This window comes from Neomonachus schauinslandi, chromosome 5, assembly GCF_002201575.2.
Source record: "Neomonachus schauinslandi chromosome 5, ASM220157v2, whole genome shotgun sequence".
Classification (NCBI taxonomy): domain Eukaryota; kingdom Metazoa; phylum Chordata; class Mammalia; order Carnivora; family Phocidae; genus Neomonachus; species Neomonachus schauinslandi.
The window spans coordinates 18,140,223-18,160,789 of NC_058407.1; the positions used below are offsets into that span (position 1 = coordinate 18,140,223).

General features: G+C 43.1%; 2 protein-coding genes across 2 annotated transcripts in view; one reads left to right on the plus strand and one right to left on the minus strand.

The window, feature by feature from the left end:
- The first annotated feature begins 5,624 nt into the window (after window positions 1-5,624).
- Window positions 5,625-20,567, plus strand: part of LOC110578184 (putative tetratricopeptide repeat protein 41) — a 61,220-nt gene continuing 46,277 nt past the window's right edge. Inside the window, exons 1-3 of the mRNA XM_044914716.1 lie at window positions 5,625-6,423; window positions 9,829-10,010; window positions 15,498-15,720. Of these exons, the coding sequence (XP_044770651.1) occupies window positions 5,625-6,423; window positions 9,829-10,010; window positions 15,498-15,720 (1,204 nt within the window). The remainder of the gene's footprint in view (window positions 6,424-9,828; window positions 10,011-15,497; window positions 15,721-20,567) is intronic.
- LOC110577899 (elongation factor 1-alpha 1-like) lies at window positions 12,525-14,090 on the minus strand. The gene has a single exon (XM_044915348.1). The coding sequence runs from the start codon at window positions 14,026-14,028 to the stop codon at window positions 12,640-12,642; it is 1,389 nt and encodes a 462-aa protein (XP_044771283.1). The 5' UTR covers window positions 14,029-14,090; the 3' UTR covers window positions 12,525-12,639.

The following is a 20,567-nucleotide window of genomic DNA, read 5'->3' on the forward strand; positions in this document are numbered from 1 at the left end:
TCTGTAAAAGGTCAGAGGAACTTTTGACCAGTTAATAGATATTCTCATAGTAACTAAGTACAGTGATATATGGAGCAATGCTGTTGAGGCTGCTTTATCACAAAATATGAAGGCAAACATTTGCGGTAAAGGTAATATTAACGTTGACAGCAATGGGAATAGCAAACATCGAGGGCTTAGTATGGACCTTGTAGATTATAAATAAATTAAACAGTGATAACTTGCTTAAGAAATCTGTTGAGAAGGATATTTCTTTACGAGAAGTCCATTTTAGCAGGGTTAAAACAAATTTTTAGCACAATTAGGTGCTTATTAGGCCAGGTCTCATTTAATCCTGTCACGAGGGTGTGGTCCTCATTTCTAGATTTACCGGTGTCAGAGTCAGTTTGAGGCAGGGTTTATATGACTCTAACACCCATGTTCAACCTCCAGGGGCATACCCACTCTCATTCCCCTTACTGCTATCAGATGGGCCAGGGACAGATATTAAATAACTTTGATTCCCTGGTGCAGATGTTGGACCTTTCAATTCTACTTCAGTCTTTTTGATTAGGCCAAGAGAAAGCTAGTTTGGTACAAGTTTGTCTTAAATGTCTCTCTAATAAATACATGTTAATCTATTCAGTAAAAAGAGAAGTGTATCTAACTAGAAGTTTTTCAGTTTGCTTTTTAATGCATTTATTTTTATGGCTACTATCTATTTGTGGCATATGATAAGTGTTTTGCACTTATGGTTATAATGAAGCTTCCAGTTAAAATTTTTTTTTGTATTAAATTGTTTTAAAAATTAGAAGTCATGGGGACGCCTGGGTGGCTCAGTCGGTTAAGCGTCTGCCTTCGGCTTGGGTCATGATCCCAGGGTCCTGGGATCGAGTCCCACATCGGGCTCCCTGCTCCGCGGGGAGCCTGCTTCTCCCTCTGCCTCTCTCTCTCTCTATCTCTCATGAATAAATAAATAAAATCTTTAAAAAAAATTAGAAGTCATGTATTTTCTGTATTTTCTTTCCATTCAAAAATAACTCCTTCCATTTAAGTTCCTTTTGCTCCCGCTCTCCCCCACCTTAATCCCCTATTTCTGCAAAAACTGGGAAGGCTCATTATTAGCAGTTGTAGAGCAAGGTGTGGAGATTATTATTTTTTATTTTATCTTTTTTTAAGATTTTTAAAAAAGATTTTTATTTCTTTGAGAGAGAGAGAGAGAGCGTGCACATGAGCATGAGCAGGGGCGGGAGGGGCAGGAGAGGGACAAGCAGACTTCCCACTGAGCAGGGAGCCTGATGCGGGGCTCCATCCCAGGACCCTGAGATCAAGACCTGAGCCAAAGGCAGATGTTTAACAGACTGAACCACCCAGGTGCCCCTAAGATTTTATTTTATTTATTTATTTTTTTAAAGATTTTATTTATTTATTTGAGAGAGAGAGAATGAGAGACAGAGAGCATGAGAGGGAGGAGGGTCAGAGGGAGAAGCAGACTCCCCGCCGAGCAGGGAGCCCGATGTGGGACTCGATCCCGGGACTCCAGGATCATGACCTGAGCCGAAGGCAGTTGCTTAACCAACTGAGCCACCCAGGTGCCCTAAGATTTTATTTTTAAGCAATCTCTACACCCAGTATGGGGCTTGAATCCACAACCCCGAGACCAAGAGTTGCATACTCTGCCAACTGAGCCAGCCAGGTGCCCGTAGAGATTATGATTTTTTAATTAAAAAAATTAAAACAATAAAGCTACAATTTACAGTCATTTTGATTAGAGAAATAGAGACACTACAATCTGCCATAATTAGCCATTCTTACACAGCTACCATATCATTTTTCTTTCCTGTTTTTTCCTCATGTGCTTTTTTTCTAATAATGATAGTTAACATTCATTGAATATTTTTTATGGGTATTCTTAGCATTTTACGTGTTTGATCTTCTGAACTATTTTATGATATAGATACTGTTATCCCTATTTTGCAGATGAGGAAACTGAAGCATGGTAAAATTAAGAAACTTGCTATAAGAACTTGAATCCAGGGAATTGGTCTTCTATGGCCTATAGTTTTTTTTCTTTTTACCTAACCCTTATAAATATTTTCCTCTTGCTAGTTCTCAGACTCTTTAAGAAATAACTTTAATTCAGTATAATTTATATAAAATTTAAATGCACCCATTTTATTTTATTTTATTTTAAAGATTTTTATTTATTTATTTAACAGAGATAGAGCACAAGTAGGCAGAGCAACAGACAGAGGGAGAGGGAGAAGCAGGCTCTCCACCGAGCAGGGAGCCCGATGCGGGGCTCGATCCCAGGACCCTGGGATCATGACCTGAGCCGAAGGCAGCCGCTTAACCAACTGAGCCACTCAGGCGCCCCTAAATGCACCCATTTTAAATGTTCAGTTGATAAATTTTGATGAATGCCTATACCTAACCACTATAATTAAAATTCCCAGGGCGCCTGAGTGGCTCAGTCAGTTAAGCAAGCATCTGCTTTTGGCTCAGGTCATGATTTCAGGGTCCTGGGATCAAGCCCCACATTGAGCCCCACATTGAGCCCCACATCGGGCTCCCACTCAGCGCGGAGTCTGCTTCTCTCTCTGCCCCTGCCCCCCTGCTCATGCTCTCTCTCTCTCATAAATAAATAAAATCTTAAAAAAAAAAATTTCCATTGCCCTGAAGAGTTCCTTCGTGACCCTTCCAAGTTATTTCCTTCCCCACTCTCCACCAGGCAAGCAGTGATCTGCTTTCTATCACTGTTCTAATTTTTCTTTTTACTTTCTTTTCCACCCACAAGTTTAGAAATTTAGAAATGAAATGTTTAATTCTCAAAATTTGTGAATTTTTCAAGTATCTTTCTATTCGTTTCTAATTTAATTTAACTATTGTGGTTAGAGAGCATACTTTATATGGTTTCAGTTCTTTCAGATTTGATGATTTTGGTTTGTAGCCCAGAATGGAGGTCAGGGAATATCATTTAAAGGGCCAGATAGAAAATATTTCAGGCTTTGTACTCAAAGCCTGCTCACAGGCTCCACTGCTCAACTCTGCTGTTGTAGCATGAAATACATAATATATGAATGGGAATGTTGAAATCTCTAACTGTGTTAAGGGTTTGTCTGTTTCTCCTTTCATTTCTGCCAGTTTTTGCTTTGTATATTTTGGAGCTCTGTTGTTAGGTGCATACACTCTTAGGATTATTACGTCTTTTTGGTGGACTGACTGCTTTATCATTATGTAACGTCACTCTCTATTCCTAGTAATACTCTTTGTTCTGAAGTCTTCTTTTTCTGATAAACTTCCCTAGTTCACGTCTCTCAGGATTCATACTCCCATACTGCCTGAGATCTAATATCTGAAAAAAGCTATTATATTTTGTCTAGTTTTCTAATTTTCTGAAGAGGATAGGTAAGTCTAGTCCCTATTATTCTATCATGGCTACAAGCAGAAGTCCGTAACTGTCTTTTTAACAGATGTACAACCTGCCATCTGTGGTTATTCCCTTAGCAAAGCAAAGACCACTTAGTTTGCTTGCTTTCTTTTATCATTTTTTCCTATCATAAACAATGTAATGGCATCTTAATGGCTATAGTTTTTCACTATTTTGATTAATTCCTTGGAGTGATTCCCAGAAAGTAGAATCACTGAGTCAAAAATTGTAAATACTTTAATATATTTTGAAATATATTGTCATTTATTTTCTAAATATACCTTCCAATAGCTTTCCAAAATTACCAGTTTACAGTTCCATAGCTGTATATGAGATAAAAGTTTCACCAGTGTTAACATACTTATACTTAAAAAAATCTATATCATTGCTTTTAAGTTTTTTTTGAATTCTAGAAAGATTGCATGTGCTTTTATATGTATTCTTGTATTGTTTTTTCTTTCTATCTGTTTGTATCTTTTGCTTATATGTCTACTAGGATGCCAGTATTTTTTTTTTTTTTTAGAATAAAGGTATACTTATTTGTGGCAAATATTTTTTTACAGTCCGTTGATTGCCTTTTACATCTTTTCAAAATGTAACCATATCTGTCCATCCTTTGTGATTTCTTCTACAGCTTATAAGTTTTGGAAGTCCTCTCCAGGTTTGGTAAATATTTAATTATATTTTCTTTTCATTTAAAAATTATATTAAATTTTTTCATTCAACAAATATTAGCCAGTCATTATACTAGGCGTTGAGGACATGGTACAGACCAAAATAGAAATGACCTCTGATTGTATGGGACTAGGAGAAGGTGAATATTTGCAAGGGCTGATAATCTAATTCTAGCTTCCTACTTGGCTGGAGAGAAGTCTGTTAATAAAGCACCCAGGACACCTATTCTGTCATTTTTTAAAGATTTTTTTTTGGGGGGGGGTGCAGTAGTGTGAGAGTACAGCTTAAACCTTTTTTTTTCAAATTGCCACCTATTTATTACAATATCATTTATTGGATAGGTGCTTCCATCCATTGATTTAAGGGATTTCATTATCTCTATAATATAGAGACACTATAAAGTATTTGTTCTGGAGTCAGGCTAATCTGTGTTTAGATACCTGCTCTCCACTCACTAGCCAAGTGACTTTGGACATGTTGCTTATCCTGTCTGAACTTTTGTTTCTTTGTCTGTAAAGTAGGGTGGCAATATTATCTATTATGAACTATAGCGACAATTAAAAGCAAAAGGGTTAACACTTTTTAAAAAGGTACTGCATTATTCTTGTCAGGTGATTGTGATGAAAAATTGCCCTATACATGGTAACATGATGTTTCTACTTAGGTGGAGGCAAAAAAAAAATAATGCTTGGTATGAAAATGAGTTGCACTAAGAAAAAGCTCATAAAAAACGGCCGTTTTCATTTAATTTTTTTGCTTCTGAGCAAGGTGCAAGCATATCTACGTCAGTGTTCGAGGGTGTGTGTTTTATCATTAGCTTAGTGGATTTGAATTCCCAGCTCATGTAGGTGGGTGGAATTTGTATGAGTCTGCTCAACTTTAGATTAAAAAAGAAAAAAAAAAAATCACAGAACTCTGTGAAGGTCTTTGATCCCAACTTCCTTGTGTCTCTCACATGCCAGGTGCATTACTCGTCTTGGGCCTTGTGACACTTTGATATCTTCTTATCCTGACCTCAACTTCATACCTGTTCCTTCTCGCTTCTGGTCTTGGTCATGGGTCTTGGCTAATTCTGCTCCTAGACACATGAGGATCCTTCTCTGGGTTTGTCTTCCTTTTCACACTCTCAGGAAGTCCCCTTGCAGGATTTCCAGATTTATAGGGAGCAGCAGTAGCAGTGGGTGGAAGGAGCACTGGGAAGGTGGAATGGTGGGCTGGGGAAGGGGGAGAGCCTTGTGCCCAGTGCTTGCCCACCTCGTGGTTCTCAGCTCCTCAGCAAAAGCTTTGAGGGAGACGAGGAGAAATGGGAACTTCCTTTAATCCTAAAATGAATGGTTTTTTTCTTTTTCAGTCTTAAACTAGATTCTCAACTCTGATCTGTCCGTTGGTTGACACCTCTCCCCTTCACAGGTCAATAAGAAAGAAACCATTTTGGGGGAAGTTCTCAGAGCGTTTGCAGCCAACATAATTAGGAGGAAGTTTCAGAAGCAGCGGATGTTGGTAGCTATACCAGGATGAAAATGGTTATATTTTAAGCATGATGTCATCCCCTGAGCAAAGTGAAATAAGCCAGAAGGCAAATGTAGACAGGTATGCCCAATTTGTTTTAAAGTTCCAGAAACCCATTCAGCCTTACATCTGCTCAACTCTGAATGACTTTCAAGAAGACAGAGACTTTTTGGCAAACTACATATTTCCTCAGCTTAATGAACTCTGCAATTCCCGGGGCACGTATTTCAAAGCCGTAGACCTGAGGTGGCCGGCGTTGATGGCCCCGCCACCCTTATCCTCCAACCTGTTTAGACAGCATTCTTGTCTCCACTCCCAGTATCTGAAGCTCTGTCTCGACTATGTGAACACCTGCTTTCCCTTTTTCATCTGCATGCTGGGTCAGACATATGGGGACTTTCTCCCTGAGCACGTGCCTTTACTGTTCTCCAAAGCAACTGACTTGTCAAGTTTATCCACAGTAGAGCAGAATCTCTATGTTGCTGCAAAAAATGGTTATCCTTGGGTCCTGGAGAGTCCCAACTACAGTTTGACGGAGCTTGAGATCATCCAAGCAGCATTTCTGAATGAGTCTCAATTTCAGTATTTTTACTTTAGGACCGGAACCACGCTGCTGAAGACTTTAGATGAGGAAAAAGAGAGGCTGTCCTCAGGCTCTCTGAATGACGAAGAAAAATTAAAGATCGGAAAACTTAAGGCCAAGATTATTAGCAAAGGACTCCCTGTCCGATTTTATAAAGATCTCCACGAGTTGGGTGAGCTGGTTTTCAAGGACTGGTCAGTTGTGATAGAACAACTTTACCCAGCCACTTTAATGATTGAAAATATGGGTGAGTAACTATGGAGATAGCTAAGTCTATTATCAACATAAAGTTAATATGTTTTGCATGTCTTCCTTGTAAGAGGACTTTTGAAATGATTGAAAATATACCCTAAGCATTTAAAATTGTTACCATATTTCTATAACATGCATTTCTCCACTTGAAGATTTTTGAAACTGGAAATTAGAGCAAATAAAGGATCATGGAAGATTATTTAGGAGGTCCAGGAGCTCGGAGAAGACCTCAAATACCTGGCAGTCCCCCTACGGGACATTTGGCCTCGTCTGAAGTCATTTTGGTGGCAGAGTTGGGGGGAGTGCTCCTGGCATCTTAAGGGGTGGAGGTCAGGGATACTGCTAAACATCATTCACCCTTACTACTCAGTAATCCGTGGACCGGCAGCCTCAGCATTACCTAGGAGCTTGTTAGAGAAGCATTCCAAAACTACTGAATAACAGTTTACATTTTAATAAGATGACCAGGTGGGTTGCATACACATAAAGTCTGAGAAGCACAGCTTGCCATTTTGCCTCTAAATGAAGTGATTACATTTATTTTTGAAAGTAGTGTCTTGTAGACACATAGAAAGAAATGGCAGAGCAATATTAGAGTATGGCAGAGATTTTTCACCTAGACAGACTTTGGGAGGGGTCCGTGGTGCCCTTAAAATTACATAAAAAATAGTATGTTTACATGCATAAGAATGTAAGAAGATGGCCTGTGTCTTTGATCAGATTCTCAAAAGGTGAGAATGACCTTTCAATGAGAGTGACCTTTTTCAGTGACCTAAAAAAGGTTATGAATGACTGTTGTAAGGGCCCAGTGAATGTGAGATTGCAAAGTGACGGCAGGTGGTGCATTCCCAAATGATTTCAGGGGCCAGGTAGGCAATGGTCCTTATGATAGGGAGCAGGTGGATCTGCGGCGAACTGAACGGACAGAGTTGACTCACCTAAACTCATTCGAATGCAGTGTTGGTGGGGAGGGAGGCGGGTGGTGAAATCCCACTGGTGCCGATCAACTCTGCCTACAAGCCAAATCCTTTTGGAGTCCTGGAAAAGAATATTGTGTCAATCATCTCTTTGGGTTGCAGGTGACTCAAATTGGCTTTAACAAAAAGGGAATTTATTAGCTTATATAACTTTAAAGCCTAGGATTAGGTCTGGTTCAGCTCAGGTTTCAACCAGTGGCTCAAAAGATATTACCTGCCCTGGTTTCTTACTATTTCTCAGCATGGCTCTGCTCTCCTGATATTGCCGCAATTCGGTGGCTCCTCCATCGTGGAAAGAAGATGGCTGTAGTAGCTGCATGTTCAAGTCCAGCAGAAGTGGCTCAAAGTCCGAGCATCGAGTCTTTCTGTCTCTGATTAGCCTGCCTGGGACCACATGCTTGTATCTGACTTAATCACTGGTGCCAGGTGATGCTCTGATTGGCTCATCCTGGGTCATATGCCCCCTTGAGCTGGAGGTGGAGTCAGACACACTGGAATAACATGAACTGAGAGTTGGGACAGGTGGGATACCGGATGGTAATCTGGGGCTGTTATGGAAACTAGGGTAGGGTGAATGGTTGAGTGTCAAAAAGATATCCTGAATATTTACTACAAGCTTGGAGTTTTAGAATGTCTAAGGACACACACGATCTCAGGTTTTTCAGTTCCTAGCTGTGTGTGACCTTGAGCAAATGACAATATTTGTAAGCCTTAGTTTCTTCTTCTACATAATGAGTTAACATTAGCCGCCTTGAGAGTAATAATGTGTGTAAAATAGCTAAAAACAGTGCCTGATGCATATTAGGCACAGAGTAAATAGCTGATGAGAACGAATAGCAACAAATGAGTCCTGGAAGAATATATGCATTTGGCTAAAACTTGAAATATGGTTAATAGTGATTTTCTTTGACTAATCTCAATCTGACCTGCATTTATAGATTAATATTTCCTAATGTGCTCAAGAATCAAGTCTGTCTATGTATTTGGGTTAGAGACAAAGGTATTTCTCCATCGTATTCTCCTTAGCCTTTGATTTTAGTTATTGAAAAATTAGGTTGCTTTAGACTTAAGTTTTGAATGTATAATATGTGGACTAAATGTGTGAATTAGAAGTTACAGAATTATAAAAAAGGCTTTAGAAGTGCTATATTATTTTTCTTCTGTATTTTTGCTACCCTTTAGTCACCCAGGTAGTTCCAAAATCTGATGGGGTTGGGGGGGCAGTTAACAAAAGGCCATTTGGGAAGCTGGTGGTTATTGTAAGGCAATGTAGAGCTATTGGTTTATGCTCTTAACACATAGAAACACTTCTGAGGTTCTTGAAGATACTTGAGTTTAGTGGGTGAGGTTCAGGTTTATCTCAAGAGACCCAGGCAACTGTGGGATCATTCCCAATTCTGTCTAAGATCTTGAAATTTGAAGCTGATTTTGGCCAGACTGTAGGTCTTCCAGATCTATTTGGCTTTAACCAGAACCAGAGGGCAACCCAGTTAACTGTGGAGGCAAAAGGGGTATCTTGGGAACCTACCAGGTCAACCTACCTAGCGTTCATTTTCTTTCTTTTTTTTTTTTTTTTTTTTTTTTAAAGATTTTATTTATTTATTTGAGACAGAGAGCGAGGAAGGTCAGAGGGAGAAGCAGACTCCCTGCCGAGCAGGGAGCCCGATGCGGGACTCGATCCTGGGACTCCAGGATCATGACCTGAGTTGAAGGCAGTTAGCGTTCATTTTCTTGCATAACAGCCTCCCTCCATTAAAAGCAAAAACAAAACCTTGGGGGATATAAGTGTCTTCAGAGACAGAAGGGCATTTTGGCAGTCCAGAACACCTTGACTTTAATTAAACTATGAGTTTAGAATTACAGTAAATTGAAACAAGAAGGAATCGCTCAGAGATCCAAGCATCTAGCCCTGCCCCTTATTTTACCAGAGAGTTTAAGGGACTTGCCCAATGGCAGAATTACATCTGTACCCATGGTTGTCATTGTATTAGGGCATCTTGTCCAAAAATACACCCCGTTCTCCCAACCCCTGCCATGGATAGACATATATACATTTGCCACAAGATTGAATTAGGTAACTTCATACTTAGATAACAATCTAAAAAAGATGAGGAGATGTATTTAGCAAATCCAGTTTTTGATTTTTTGGGGGGGGGGGCCCTTGTTATTCTGAGGTCAAGAAATAACTTAGAATCCTACATAGGATTTCATATACAAATAGCTTTAGGAAGATTAAATTACTTGCCTATTGTCTGCTTTCATTAGAATACGTAATGGGCTGTGAAATATGGTGCCAACATAAAAAGAAGGTGATACGGATACAGAAGGGGAGATACCTTCCTGGGCATTTATAATAATCATATGTAATGGAAAATGTGAAATAAATCTAAGGTACTAAAACTTATTTTTTTTTGTCTATAAAGACTATAAGCACAAGTTTGAACGTTTCTATCATGAAGAGTTTACTGAGAAGTGCAAGCAAGTGTTTGTTATTTCCAAGGAATCAAGTAGAACCTTCGAAATCTTGGAAAGATTTGCCTTAAAGGATGTGGGATTTGATTTTAACAGTGCCGCAGCAGGTTCCAGTTTAGACTCTATTCTCAGGTAAGATATCAAGAAATCTCCAGCCTTTTTAGGCTTGAGCAAAACAGCCTGTCTTGAGTGAATATGATCCCTCAAATTTCAACTGTCTTCCCCCACCTCCCCTTTTCTATGCCCATCCTTTCCTGCAAGAGAGGCCCCTGAAAAGCCACCCTTGGTTTAGAATTTCCTTATCAGATATCACTCTGCGTTTGCAAAGTTTTCCTGGCTATTTCACTTCCTTTCTTCTAGTCTCCTCAAGGAGATTATAAACTCTGGAGGGCAGAGCTTGCCTCCCCACCACCCACCCCTGATCTCAGTTGGTCTAAGTAATTCCTGACAATGATGGAATGACTTTAAGGAGAAGAAATTAGATCAGGAAAAATAAATAATGCATCTGTACAGTATTGTATATTTTACAAAGAGCTTCCGCATACATCATCAGCTCATTATTAATTACATTAAGATATTCAGCTAACGCTCATTGACTGCCTACTCTGGGCCACATTATTATTTGTGTTTGTGTATGGAACTGAATTATCTTACCCAACATATGCACTCATTGTTTTATCCGGTGTCCTCCACATCAAAACCCCTATATCTCTCCCCACCTGGCACGGTGGCATACTCTGTTCATCACCTCCAGGCAGGAAAAGGCTGGGACGTGAAGTAGGATTCGGGTTGTCTACAGTGTCCCTCTCTGTCTCACCCGTAGAAATAGGGAGATTCTTGATATAGTTTTGTTTCTTCCATCCTCCTCTTCCTCCTCCTCCTCTTCTTACAACAGATCTCCTTTATTTTCTGAGTGTTGTATTTTGAAAGAAACCCACCACAGCGGCTGGGATGGCTCAGCCCCTCTCCCTCCACCATCTCCACCACCTCTGCCCCAGTCTCTGCACCCACCATTTTAGCCCACTGAAGTGTAGAGCTACCAACATTTTTGTGGTTCCGGAAACTTGTGCCAAGAGGAAGATGAGTTATTTGGTTAATACAACATGGAGTTCGGGCAAGGCTTTTAAAACTTAACAGGGGTTTGAATATATAGGTCATGTGTTAAAAAAAAATCTTAGGTTTGAATAGGCAAATCCATAGAGACAGAATCCATAGAGACAGAAAGTAGGTTAGTGGCTGCCAGGGTATGAGAGAAGAGGAGAAACAGGAAATGACTCCTGGTGGGTCTGGAGTTTCTTTCGGGGGTGCTGAAATTGGTTTGGAATTAGTGGTGGTATTTATATAACCATGTGAGTACAGTAAAAACCACTGAGTTGTACATGTAAAATGGTGAGATTTTGGTATGTGAATTATATCTCGCGTAGGTTATAATTTGAGTATTTCAGAGTAGATGAGAAATTTGATGATTTTTATTGCAATGAAACGAGTCCAAATGTGCCCAATTAAGTATAATAATGAAACAAGTCCTTTGAAATTAGCTGTGTGGAAACAGGACTTTGCCATTTGGAAACAATACTTTGTACTGTAAGTTCCTGAATCACATGTATAGGTAACAGAAAGGGGTGTTCTTTTGAAGTTTCAAAACATTGTCTTAACAACTGACCATCTAGAACAATAAGCACAGATTGCTTTGCAATGTTTTCATTTTGTATTTGTTCTTAAGAAGAAATCATTCAGACCCTAGCCTAATTATGTGGATGTATTTTATTTGTATTTTTCCTTCGTTGGTTTTACCTGCCAAGAGCCAAGGAGTGTCCTAGACACAGGGAATGTAGCAGTGGACAAAGAGACAAAACCCCCTGCCTCCACAGAGCTTACATTATGGAGCTAGGCAACAAACATGGCAAATATGGAAAACATATAATGGGTTCGATGCTTTTAGTGCGCTATGGAGCAAAATATAAAACCTTGAAAGGGAATAGGCTATCTGGTAGAAGTGGCCTTTGGCTAACTACTGGAAGCAGGTGAGGGAGCAAGCTATGCAAATATGGATTGGACAAGCATTCCAGACAGAGGGAACAGCACGCACAGAGGTCCCGAGGCTGGAGGAATGGCAGGGAGGCCAGGGAGCTGGAAGGAAGTCAGGGCTGTAGGGAGGGCGGTAGGGAATGAGGTTGGACATGTAATGGATGGAGGGTGTGTGGGTCTTGTCTAGTCTCATGGGTCATTGTAAGGACTTGGGCTTTTTACTACTTTTACCACAGAGCAGTGACATATGTCATGTATTTTGACAAGCAAACTCTGGCTGCTTGGCTGAGGAGAGACCAAAAGAGGGCAAAGGTGGAGGTAGGACACAAAATCAGATTCTGCCATTCAAATTTGATGGCAATGCAATTAAAGCAGTAACACACTGACTCCTAATTCATAATAATGGAGGTGGAATTCTTTTTTTTTTTTTTTTTTTTTTCTCATTAAACTTTTGTTTTAATGGGTCTCAAAATTCTGTGACAGATTTTTGGTCAAGTTGTTTCCATTAAAAAGTACTGATTTTAAAAACTAATAACTTAAAACTGCCACACACACACACAAAAAAACAAATGGTCCACAAAACATTCTCCTTTCCTTCTGAAGGTTTTACGATGCATTGTTATCATTAACCAGTCTTTTACTATTAAACTTAAATGGCCAATTGACACAAACAGTTCTGAGACCGTTCTTCCACCACTGATTAAGACTGGGGTGGCAGGTATTGGGGATAATATTCATTTAGCCTTCTGAGCTTTCTGGGCAGACTTGGTGACCTTGCCAGCTCCAGCTGCTTTCTTGTCCACTGCTTTGATGACACCCACAGCAACCGTCTGTCTCATGTCACGAACAGCAAAACGGCCCAGAGGAGGATAGTCAGAGAAGCTCTCAACACACATAGGCTTGCCAGGAACCATATCAACAATGGCAGCATCACCAGATTTCAAGAACTTGGGACCATCTTCCAGCTTTTTTCCAGAACGACGATCTATCTTCTCCTTCAGCTCAGCAAACTTGCAAGCAATGTGAGCTGTGTGACAATCCAGCACAGGGGCATATCCAGCACTGATTTGGCCTGGATGGTTCAGGATAATCACCTGAGCTGTGAAGCCAGCTGCTTCCATTGGTGGGTCATTTTTGCTGTCACCAGCCACATTGCCACGACGAACATCTTTGACAGATACGTTCTTCACATTGAAGCCCACATTGTCCCCAGGAAGAGCCTCACTCAAAGCTTCATGGTGCATTTCAACGGACTTTACTTCAGTTGTAACATTGACTGGAGCAAAGGTGACCACCATGCCAGGTTTAAGAACACCAGTCTCGACTCGGCCCACAGGGACAGTACCAATACCACCAATTTTGTAGACGTCCTGGAGAGGCAGATGCAAGGGCTTGTCAGTTGGACGAGTTGGTGGCAGAATGCAATCCAGAGCTTCAAGCAGTGTGGTTCCACTGGCATTCCCATCTTTACGGGTGACTTTCCATCCCTTGAACCAAGGCATGTTAGCACTTGGCTCCAGCATGTTGTCACCGTTCCAACCAGAAATTGGCACAAATGCTACTGTGTCGGGGTTGTAGCCAATTTTCTTAATGTAGGTGCTGACTTCCTTAACGATTTCCTCGTATCTCTTCTGGCTGTAGGGTGGCTCAGTGGAATCCATCTTGTTAACACCAACAATTAGTTGTTTTACGCCCAGGGTGTAAGCCAGAAGGGCATGCTCACGGGTCTGCCCATTCTTGGAGATACCGGCTTCAAATTCACCGACACCAGCAGCAACAATCAGGACAGCACAGTCAGCCTGAGATGTGCCTGTAATCATGTTTTTGATAAAGTCTCTGTGTCCTGGGGCATCAATGATGGTCACATAATACTTGCTGGTCTCGAATTTCCACAGGGAGATATCAATGGTGATACCACGTTCACGTTCAGCTTTCAGTTTATCCAAGACCCAGGCATACTTGAAGGAGCCCTTTCCCATCTCAGCAGCCTCCTTCTCAAATTTTTCGATAGTTCTTTTGTCGATCCCACCACATTTGTAGATCAGATGACCAGTAGTGGTAGACTTGCCCGAATCTACGTGTCCAATGACGACGATGTTGATGTGAGTCTTTTCCTTTCCCATTTTGGTTTAGGTTGAGCGGTGGTTTTCACGACACCTGTGTTCTGGCGGCAAACCCGTTGCGAAAAAGCTCTTTTTTTTTTTTTTTAAAGGTTGACTCTTCTAAGATATTGTTTAGAAAAGTAGCAAGTTGCTTTTTTTTTTTTAAGATTTTATTTATTTATTTGACAGAGAAAGACAGCGAGAGAGGGAACACAAGCAGGGGGAGTGGGAGAGGGAGAAGCAGGCCTCCCGCAGAGCAGGGAGCCTGATGCGGGGCTCGATCCCAGAACCCTGGGATCATGACCTGAGCCGAAGGCAGATGCTTAACGACTGAGCCACCCAGGCACCCCTCTTTTTTTTTTTTTTTTTAAAGATTTTTTAAATTTATTCATGAGAGAGAGAGAGGCAGAGGGAGAAGCAGGCTCCCCGCTGAGCAGGGAGCCTGACGCAGGACTTGATTCCAGGACCCTGAGATCATGACCTGAGCCGAAGGCAGACACTTAACCATCTGAGCCACCAGGCGCCCCTGGAGGTGGAATTCTTATGGAGAATTTCTATTTAATGATCCTAACCTTCTTTAGGTTTCCTATTTTAATGATCTTCAGACTGATCCTCTTCCTTTGCTGAACCCGAATGTCAGGCTTATTTATTTGATTTCATTCACTCATTCAACAATTTATGATCAGTTACTGTGCCAGTCACAAGCTAATAACGAGTGAGGTAAGCCTGGTAACTGCCTCCGTGGAACTTCCATCCATAAAAAAATCACGAGGCACATATTTATTAAATCACAAATGTGTGAGGAACAGGGTTGGAGTCTGTCTGTAGTGGTACCAGTGGACCTGGGAATCCTCTGCATACCTGGGAGTTCTTCACCGCCAAAGTTAAGCAACGGGACGGGTTATAGTGCGCTCACGCCAGTTCAGAGAAATCACATTTCTGCAGTACTACGGGCCGCAACACTCTGGTAGAGGAGCAGGCTACGTCTTAGTGAGTTACTAATAGTCGTGGTAATTTCCAATGTCATGGGAATCAGGATTAATGGGAATCCCTGGCATATGAATGCTTCTATTTTTTATTCTCTCCTGATATGATGTTATATGGAGGGCCAGTCTGGCGATGGTGGCTATGACCTCAGGAAGTTATGGATAAGCAGGGCAGATACAAGGGCGGTGGACTGCTGTGGAGAGTCTCCCTCCCTGGGCCTTTGGGCAGGTTGGGCCCTTGATGAACCCCAGGTTAACATTGGACAACCCTAGGATCTGTGTAGCTGGAAGCGCCTTCTAAGGTTACCATCTCTCGACTGTTCTAATTTTACATAGGACAGAGCGAAAGCCCGGAGGGCAAATAACTTACTTGGAGCCAAGTGAGGCCAAAGTTGAGACTATAATTTCATATCTCTTAGAGAGAGATGCAGGACAATTTTTTCTCCCTTCCTCCCTCCCTCCCTTCCTTCGTAAATATTCTTGACTACATTTTACCCTTTTACTTTTTTCAGAATAAATCCTCTTCCAGTTTACAAGTCTATTTTGCTCTTGTCTGGAGAACGTGGTTGTGGGAAGTCTACTCTGATCGCCAACTGGGTGAATTATTTCAAAAAGAAATACCCCAGCATGTTGATGATCCCTCATTTTGTGGGCAGCACTTGTGAAAGCAGTGACATCATGTCCGTGATACATTACTTCATCACAGAGTTACAGTACAAAAACTATGGTACTGGAATCAAGCCTTTAACTTTGGTGAATTTTGTTAGAGATTAGATATTCTGTCTGCTGTTCCTACAGCTGATTTCCTCTTGTTCCGGTGTAAACGCTGTATTGTCTCCCACCTCTTCCCCTCCCAGAGTTCAATTTCCTTCTTTCTTTTCGTACTTCCTTCTTTGACCAAATATTAATTGAGTACCTTTATGTGCCAGGGCACTAGGCAACGGGGATGCAAGAGTGAACAAAAGGAACAAAAGTCCTTACACTCATGGTGTTTTTATGTTATTGGGGTGAGTGAGACAAAGAGTTCGCCAACTAAAAACCTAATACAGAAGGTTGGATGGTAAGTTCTAGGAAGAAAAATAAGACAGAGCCAGAAGGGAGGTAGTGTGTGGTGTGTGTCAGAACGGTTAGGGTTTGAAAAGGGTGGCCTGGGGAAGCCTCACTGAGAAAGGGACCTTTGAATACATACCTGAAGGAGGGTGCCAAGCAGGTATCTCAGGGATTTCATTCCAGCCAAGGGAGACAAGTGCAAGGCCTCCATGGCAGGATGTGCCTCCCAAGTATTGCTCCTCCTATTGGACTCCGTAACTGTTTTTTGGTTTTTTTTTTAAAGATTTTATTTATTGGGGCGCCTGGGTGGCTCAGTTGGTTAAGCGACTGCCTTCGGCTCAGGTCATGATCCTGGAGTCCCGGGATCGAGTCCCGCATCGGGCTCCCTGCTCGGCGGGGAGTCTGCTTCTCCCTCTGACCCTCCTCCCTCTCACGCTCTCTGTCTCTCATTCTCTCTCTCTCAAATAAATAAATAAAATCTTTTTATCTATGAGAGAGACATAGAGCACATGAGAGGTGGGAGGGTCAGAGGGAGAAGCAGACTCCCTGCCGAGCAGGGAGCCCGATGTGGGACTCGATCCCGGGACTCCAGGATCATGACCTGAGCCGAAGGCAGTCGCTTAACCAACTGAGCCACCCAGGCGCCCTCCGTAACTGTTTCTTGAGCATGTTCATTTACTCACGTGCTCATTCAGTCACCCATTGCTGAGTATTTATTGGTTGCTTCTTCTGTGCCAGACACTTCCTTCCCTGGATTCTGGGATGCCCACCTCAGGAGAATAAGGTCATGGCTCCCACAGATATGATGTTCTAGTTGAGAAAGGCAGATAACAAATAAACAAGAAACAAATAGTGATAAATGCCATGCAGAGTGATGTGATAAGGTGACAGGGTGCTAGTTAGGTTGAGTGGTCCAGGGCTGCGTCTCTGTATTAGAATAACTCTAGCTGTGGTGACAACTAAGTCCCATTTCAGTGGCTTCTTGAATGAAGTCTATTTCTCACTCATGGAACAATCCAGTAAGGGGTTCTTAAGTTAGGTAACAAGTGGCTTTCTTCCATGTGATGATTTGGGGACACAGGCCTTTTCCATTTTGAGGCTGTGTCGTCCCCTAGAGCCTTGGAGTCCTCTGCCTTTGGCTAGAGGAAGAGGAAAAAGGGGGGGGAAGGCACACCCATTCCTTTAATGCCTTGGCCTGGCGGCGATCCAGATCACTTCCCCTGCCATTCTTTTGGCAGGAACTTGGCCACCGTGGGCCCACATGGCCACACTGGGAGTCAAGTGGGGAAAGAAAGCTAACCCCACCCTGGAAGGGGGACTGTGGACTTTTGCAGGACAAGTAGCTATCTCTGCTATACTCTGTGAAGATCTCATGGACAAGGAGGAGCTAGCCATGTGGAGATTAGAACATTCCAGGTGGAGAGAACAGTTAAGGTAATACAGGTCCTAAGCCAGAAACAAAGGTGAGTTAGAAAGGAAAGCAGGCCAGTGTGACTGGCAGGAGGTGAAGGCCAGGCCACTTCGGGTCTGGGCTTTGTTGCACAGAATATTAGGTGAGATTCTGTTGAGTACAGTGGGAGGCCAATGGGGGATCTTAACCAGGGGAATGATACGATATGATTGATATTTTGAAAAGATTAAAGTCAGTCTGATGTATGGAAAATGGATGTAGGGGAGCAAGTATGGAGGCTTGTTAGAGGCTACTGCAGTGGTCCAAGCAAGCGATGACGGGGGCTTGGGGAGGGCAGGAGCAGAGGAGGTGGAGGGCTTTCGCTGGACTGAGAGTCTCCTGAGGAATTGCATGTGGGGCTTGAAGGACAGGAGGAGTTGAGGACAGCTTTGGGAAGCTAGATAGATGGTGAGGGCTGTGTACTGAGATGGGGCATTATCAGTGGGCTGGGGACAGCAGGTTTTGAGGGGAATCAAAAGAGTTCTGCTTTGGCTGAGATTTAGTTAAGATACAAGGTGTCTATGGGGAATGATAACAATTGTGTGGGATATACCTCTGTTCTAGGGGTGGTTTGGGAGCCCGACTGCTACTTATTAGCCGTGTGAGCTTCGGTGAGTTATTTTAACTCTCTGTGGCTCCATGTTCCCAGTTTGTAAAATGTGGATAATAAAAGAAATGTCTTTTAGGTAGTTGAGAAGATTAACTAAGGTAAAGTATGAAAAATAAAGACACTTAGCACAGTGCTTGGCATAGAGTAAGCACTGATAAATAGCAGCTATTATTATTAATGGGTGTCTGCTGTGTATTTGCATGTCTGACCCCACGTGCTTTGGGGAGCTCATCCCTTCTCCCGTGGGGCTTGTAGCCAAACGTGCATTTGGGTATTGAGTGTGTATGTGGGGCTCAGAATGAGTTTCGATGGATGTGTATTATCTCTATATGATGGGACAGATATTTGAGCTCCTTTGTGTGAGTGTGTATGTGTGCGTGTGTGTGTCCGTGAGTAAATAGGGTAAACACATGGGCATGAGTTCTCTGCGGTTGCATTTCTCAGGGCATGTAAAGTGGGTAAAATCAAAATCAGTAGCAGCAGGTATGACTGGTTCTGGAAGACAACCACTGATCCTGCTCAGCCACAGCCCAAGGGGGTTCAGTCTGGCCAGGCTGAGGAGATGAACTCTACCGAACGTGCCCAATTATGATTTTATTCCCAAAGCGAATTGTGATTTTAATGAGTGTGGTTTTAGGTACCGAAAGCTCCTGATAAAAACAGCTGCTGTCTTCAAAACAAACAGATCTTGAAGTTGACAAAGTAGAATCAATTCAGGAACAGTCTGTGAATAGCAGACACTCAGGCGACACCTTGTGTCCCTCAAAGGATACCCCCACCTCATTAACAGCATGAGGCCAAGGGCAGGGGCTGGGCTTCTGCTCTTGGCCCACCTGCATCTTCCATCCTGGCCCTGCTACTTACTAGCTGTGTGCTCTTGGGCAGTTTGCTTAAGCGACGTGCACCCCGATTTCTCATCTGCAAGATAGGGGTGGGACTAACAGTATGTACATAAAGCTGTGTGAGGAGTAGAGATACTACAGATAAAGGACTTAAAAGAGTCCCTGGCACACGGTTGCTGTTAGTATGATTGTTGTTGTGATTATTATTATTATTCCTCACTGAGCTAGAGAAAGAGGCAGAGGGCGGGGGCCTGCTAAGGGAAACAAGAAACTTCTGTTCATTAGCTAGATTGGGGGTGGGGGGCCAGGCAATGCAGGAGAGTTTGCAGCCACAGCCGGGGAGGAGGCTGAGGGGAAGCACCGCAGCTTGGCCGCGGGAGCCAGGAAGCTGGGTTTCGCCTGTGTGAGGTGGATGTGGGTGAAGAGGAGGAGCTGCTGCTGAGAACACAGCTGGCCCCGAGGTCAAGTGCTTGGAGCACATTCGGCTTCTTTGCAGAGCCGTTCCCTGGGGGCTGAGGTCCCCTCAGCGGGGTACAGCCACAGCTCCTGCGGGCGCCCTCCCTAGAAGGGACACCGGAACGCCCCCCTGCGCAGCTCACATTTCTGCTCCTCTGGCCTCACCCCTGCCTGCCTGGGTAGAGGGATCTTGCAGATAGAAGGGCCTGGAGTGGGGCGCCTGGGTGGCTCAGTCATTAAGCGTCTGCCTTCGGCTCAGGTCATGATCCCAGGACCCCGCCTTGGGCTCCCTAGCGGGAAGCCTGCTTCTCCCTCTCCCACTCCCCCTGCTTGTGTTCCCTTTCTCGCTGTGTCTCTCTCTGTCAAATAAAAAAAAAAAAAAAAAAAAAAACTCCCAACCTTTAAAAAAAAAAAAAAAGAAGGGGCTGGAGTCCACTCTCCCCACTCCCACGCCCCTCGCCTGCCTCACAGGCTGCTGATGTTCTTTCTGTGACATGCTTCACAGAAGGTCAGGAGAGAGCCACTGACTTTCTTATTTACATGTTTCCTCGCCTTGTTACCCCCAGAGCCCGGCGGCAGCCCGAAGAACAATGAGTTCCATTTACTGAACTGGCTTTCTGAGTGCCGGGCTCTGTGCTAAGGGCTTTATCAGCATCTTATTTAATGCTGTCAGCATCCAGCATTCTCGCCCCAGATAAAGAGATGGGCTCAGAGTGGCCGTCTCACGCAGCTATGTGTGGGCAGAGCAGGGCTTCAGACCAGGTCTTTGCCCAGCTCCAGGCCCCTCGTCCTCATTACTGCCCTGTCTTGCCTCCTTGAACCAACAGAGGGACACTTCCTCTTCTGAATGATTTCCATTGGGGTCCTCTCGTAGCCTCAGTTCCCAGGAGAGTCTGCCCTCAAATCAGTGATGTGAAATGAGCAGAAATACTAACAGGACTTCTTGGCAGGGCTTGCCAAGCCTTGTGCCCTAGGCCCAGCTGCCTTCACCAGGGTCTCTGGCCTTTTGCACCATGGGTTTGGTCTCCCTGGAGCAGCTAGTCACTTCGGTCCCTCCTTGTCTGTCCGTTTCCGTTCCCTTCTACTGGAAGGCCCCTCCCTTTTCTCAGGTCAGTTGAAATCCTTCTCCTCCCTTAAGCTCTACTTTTTAAAAAAGATTATTTATT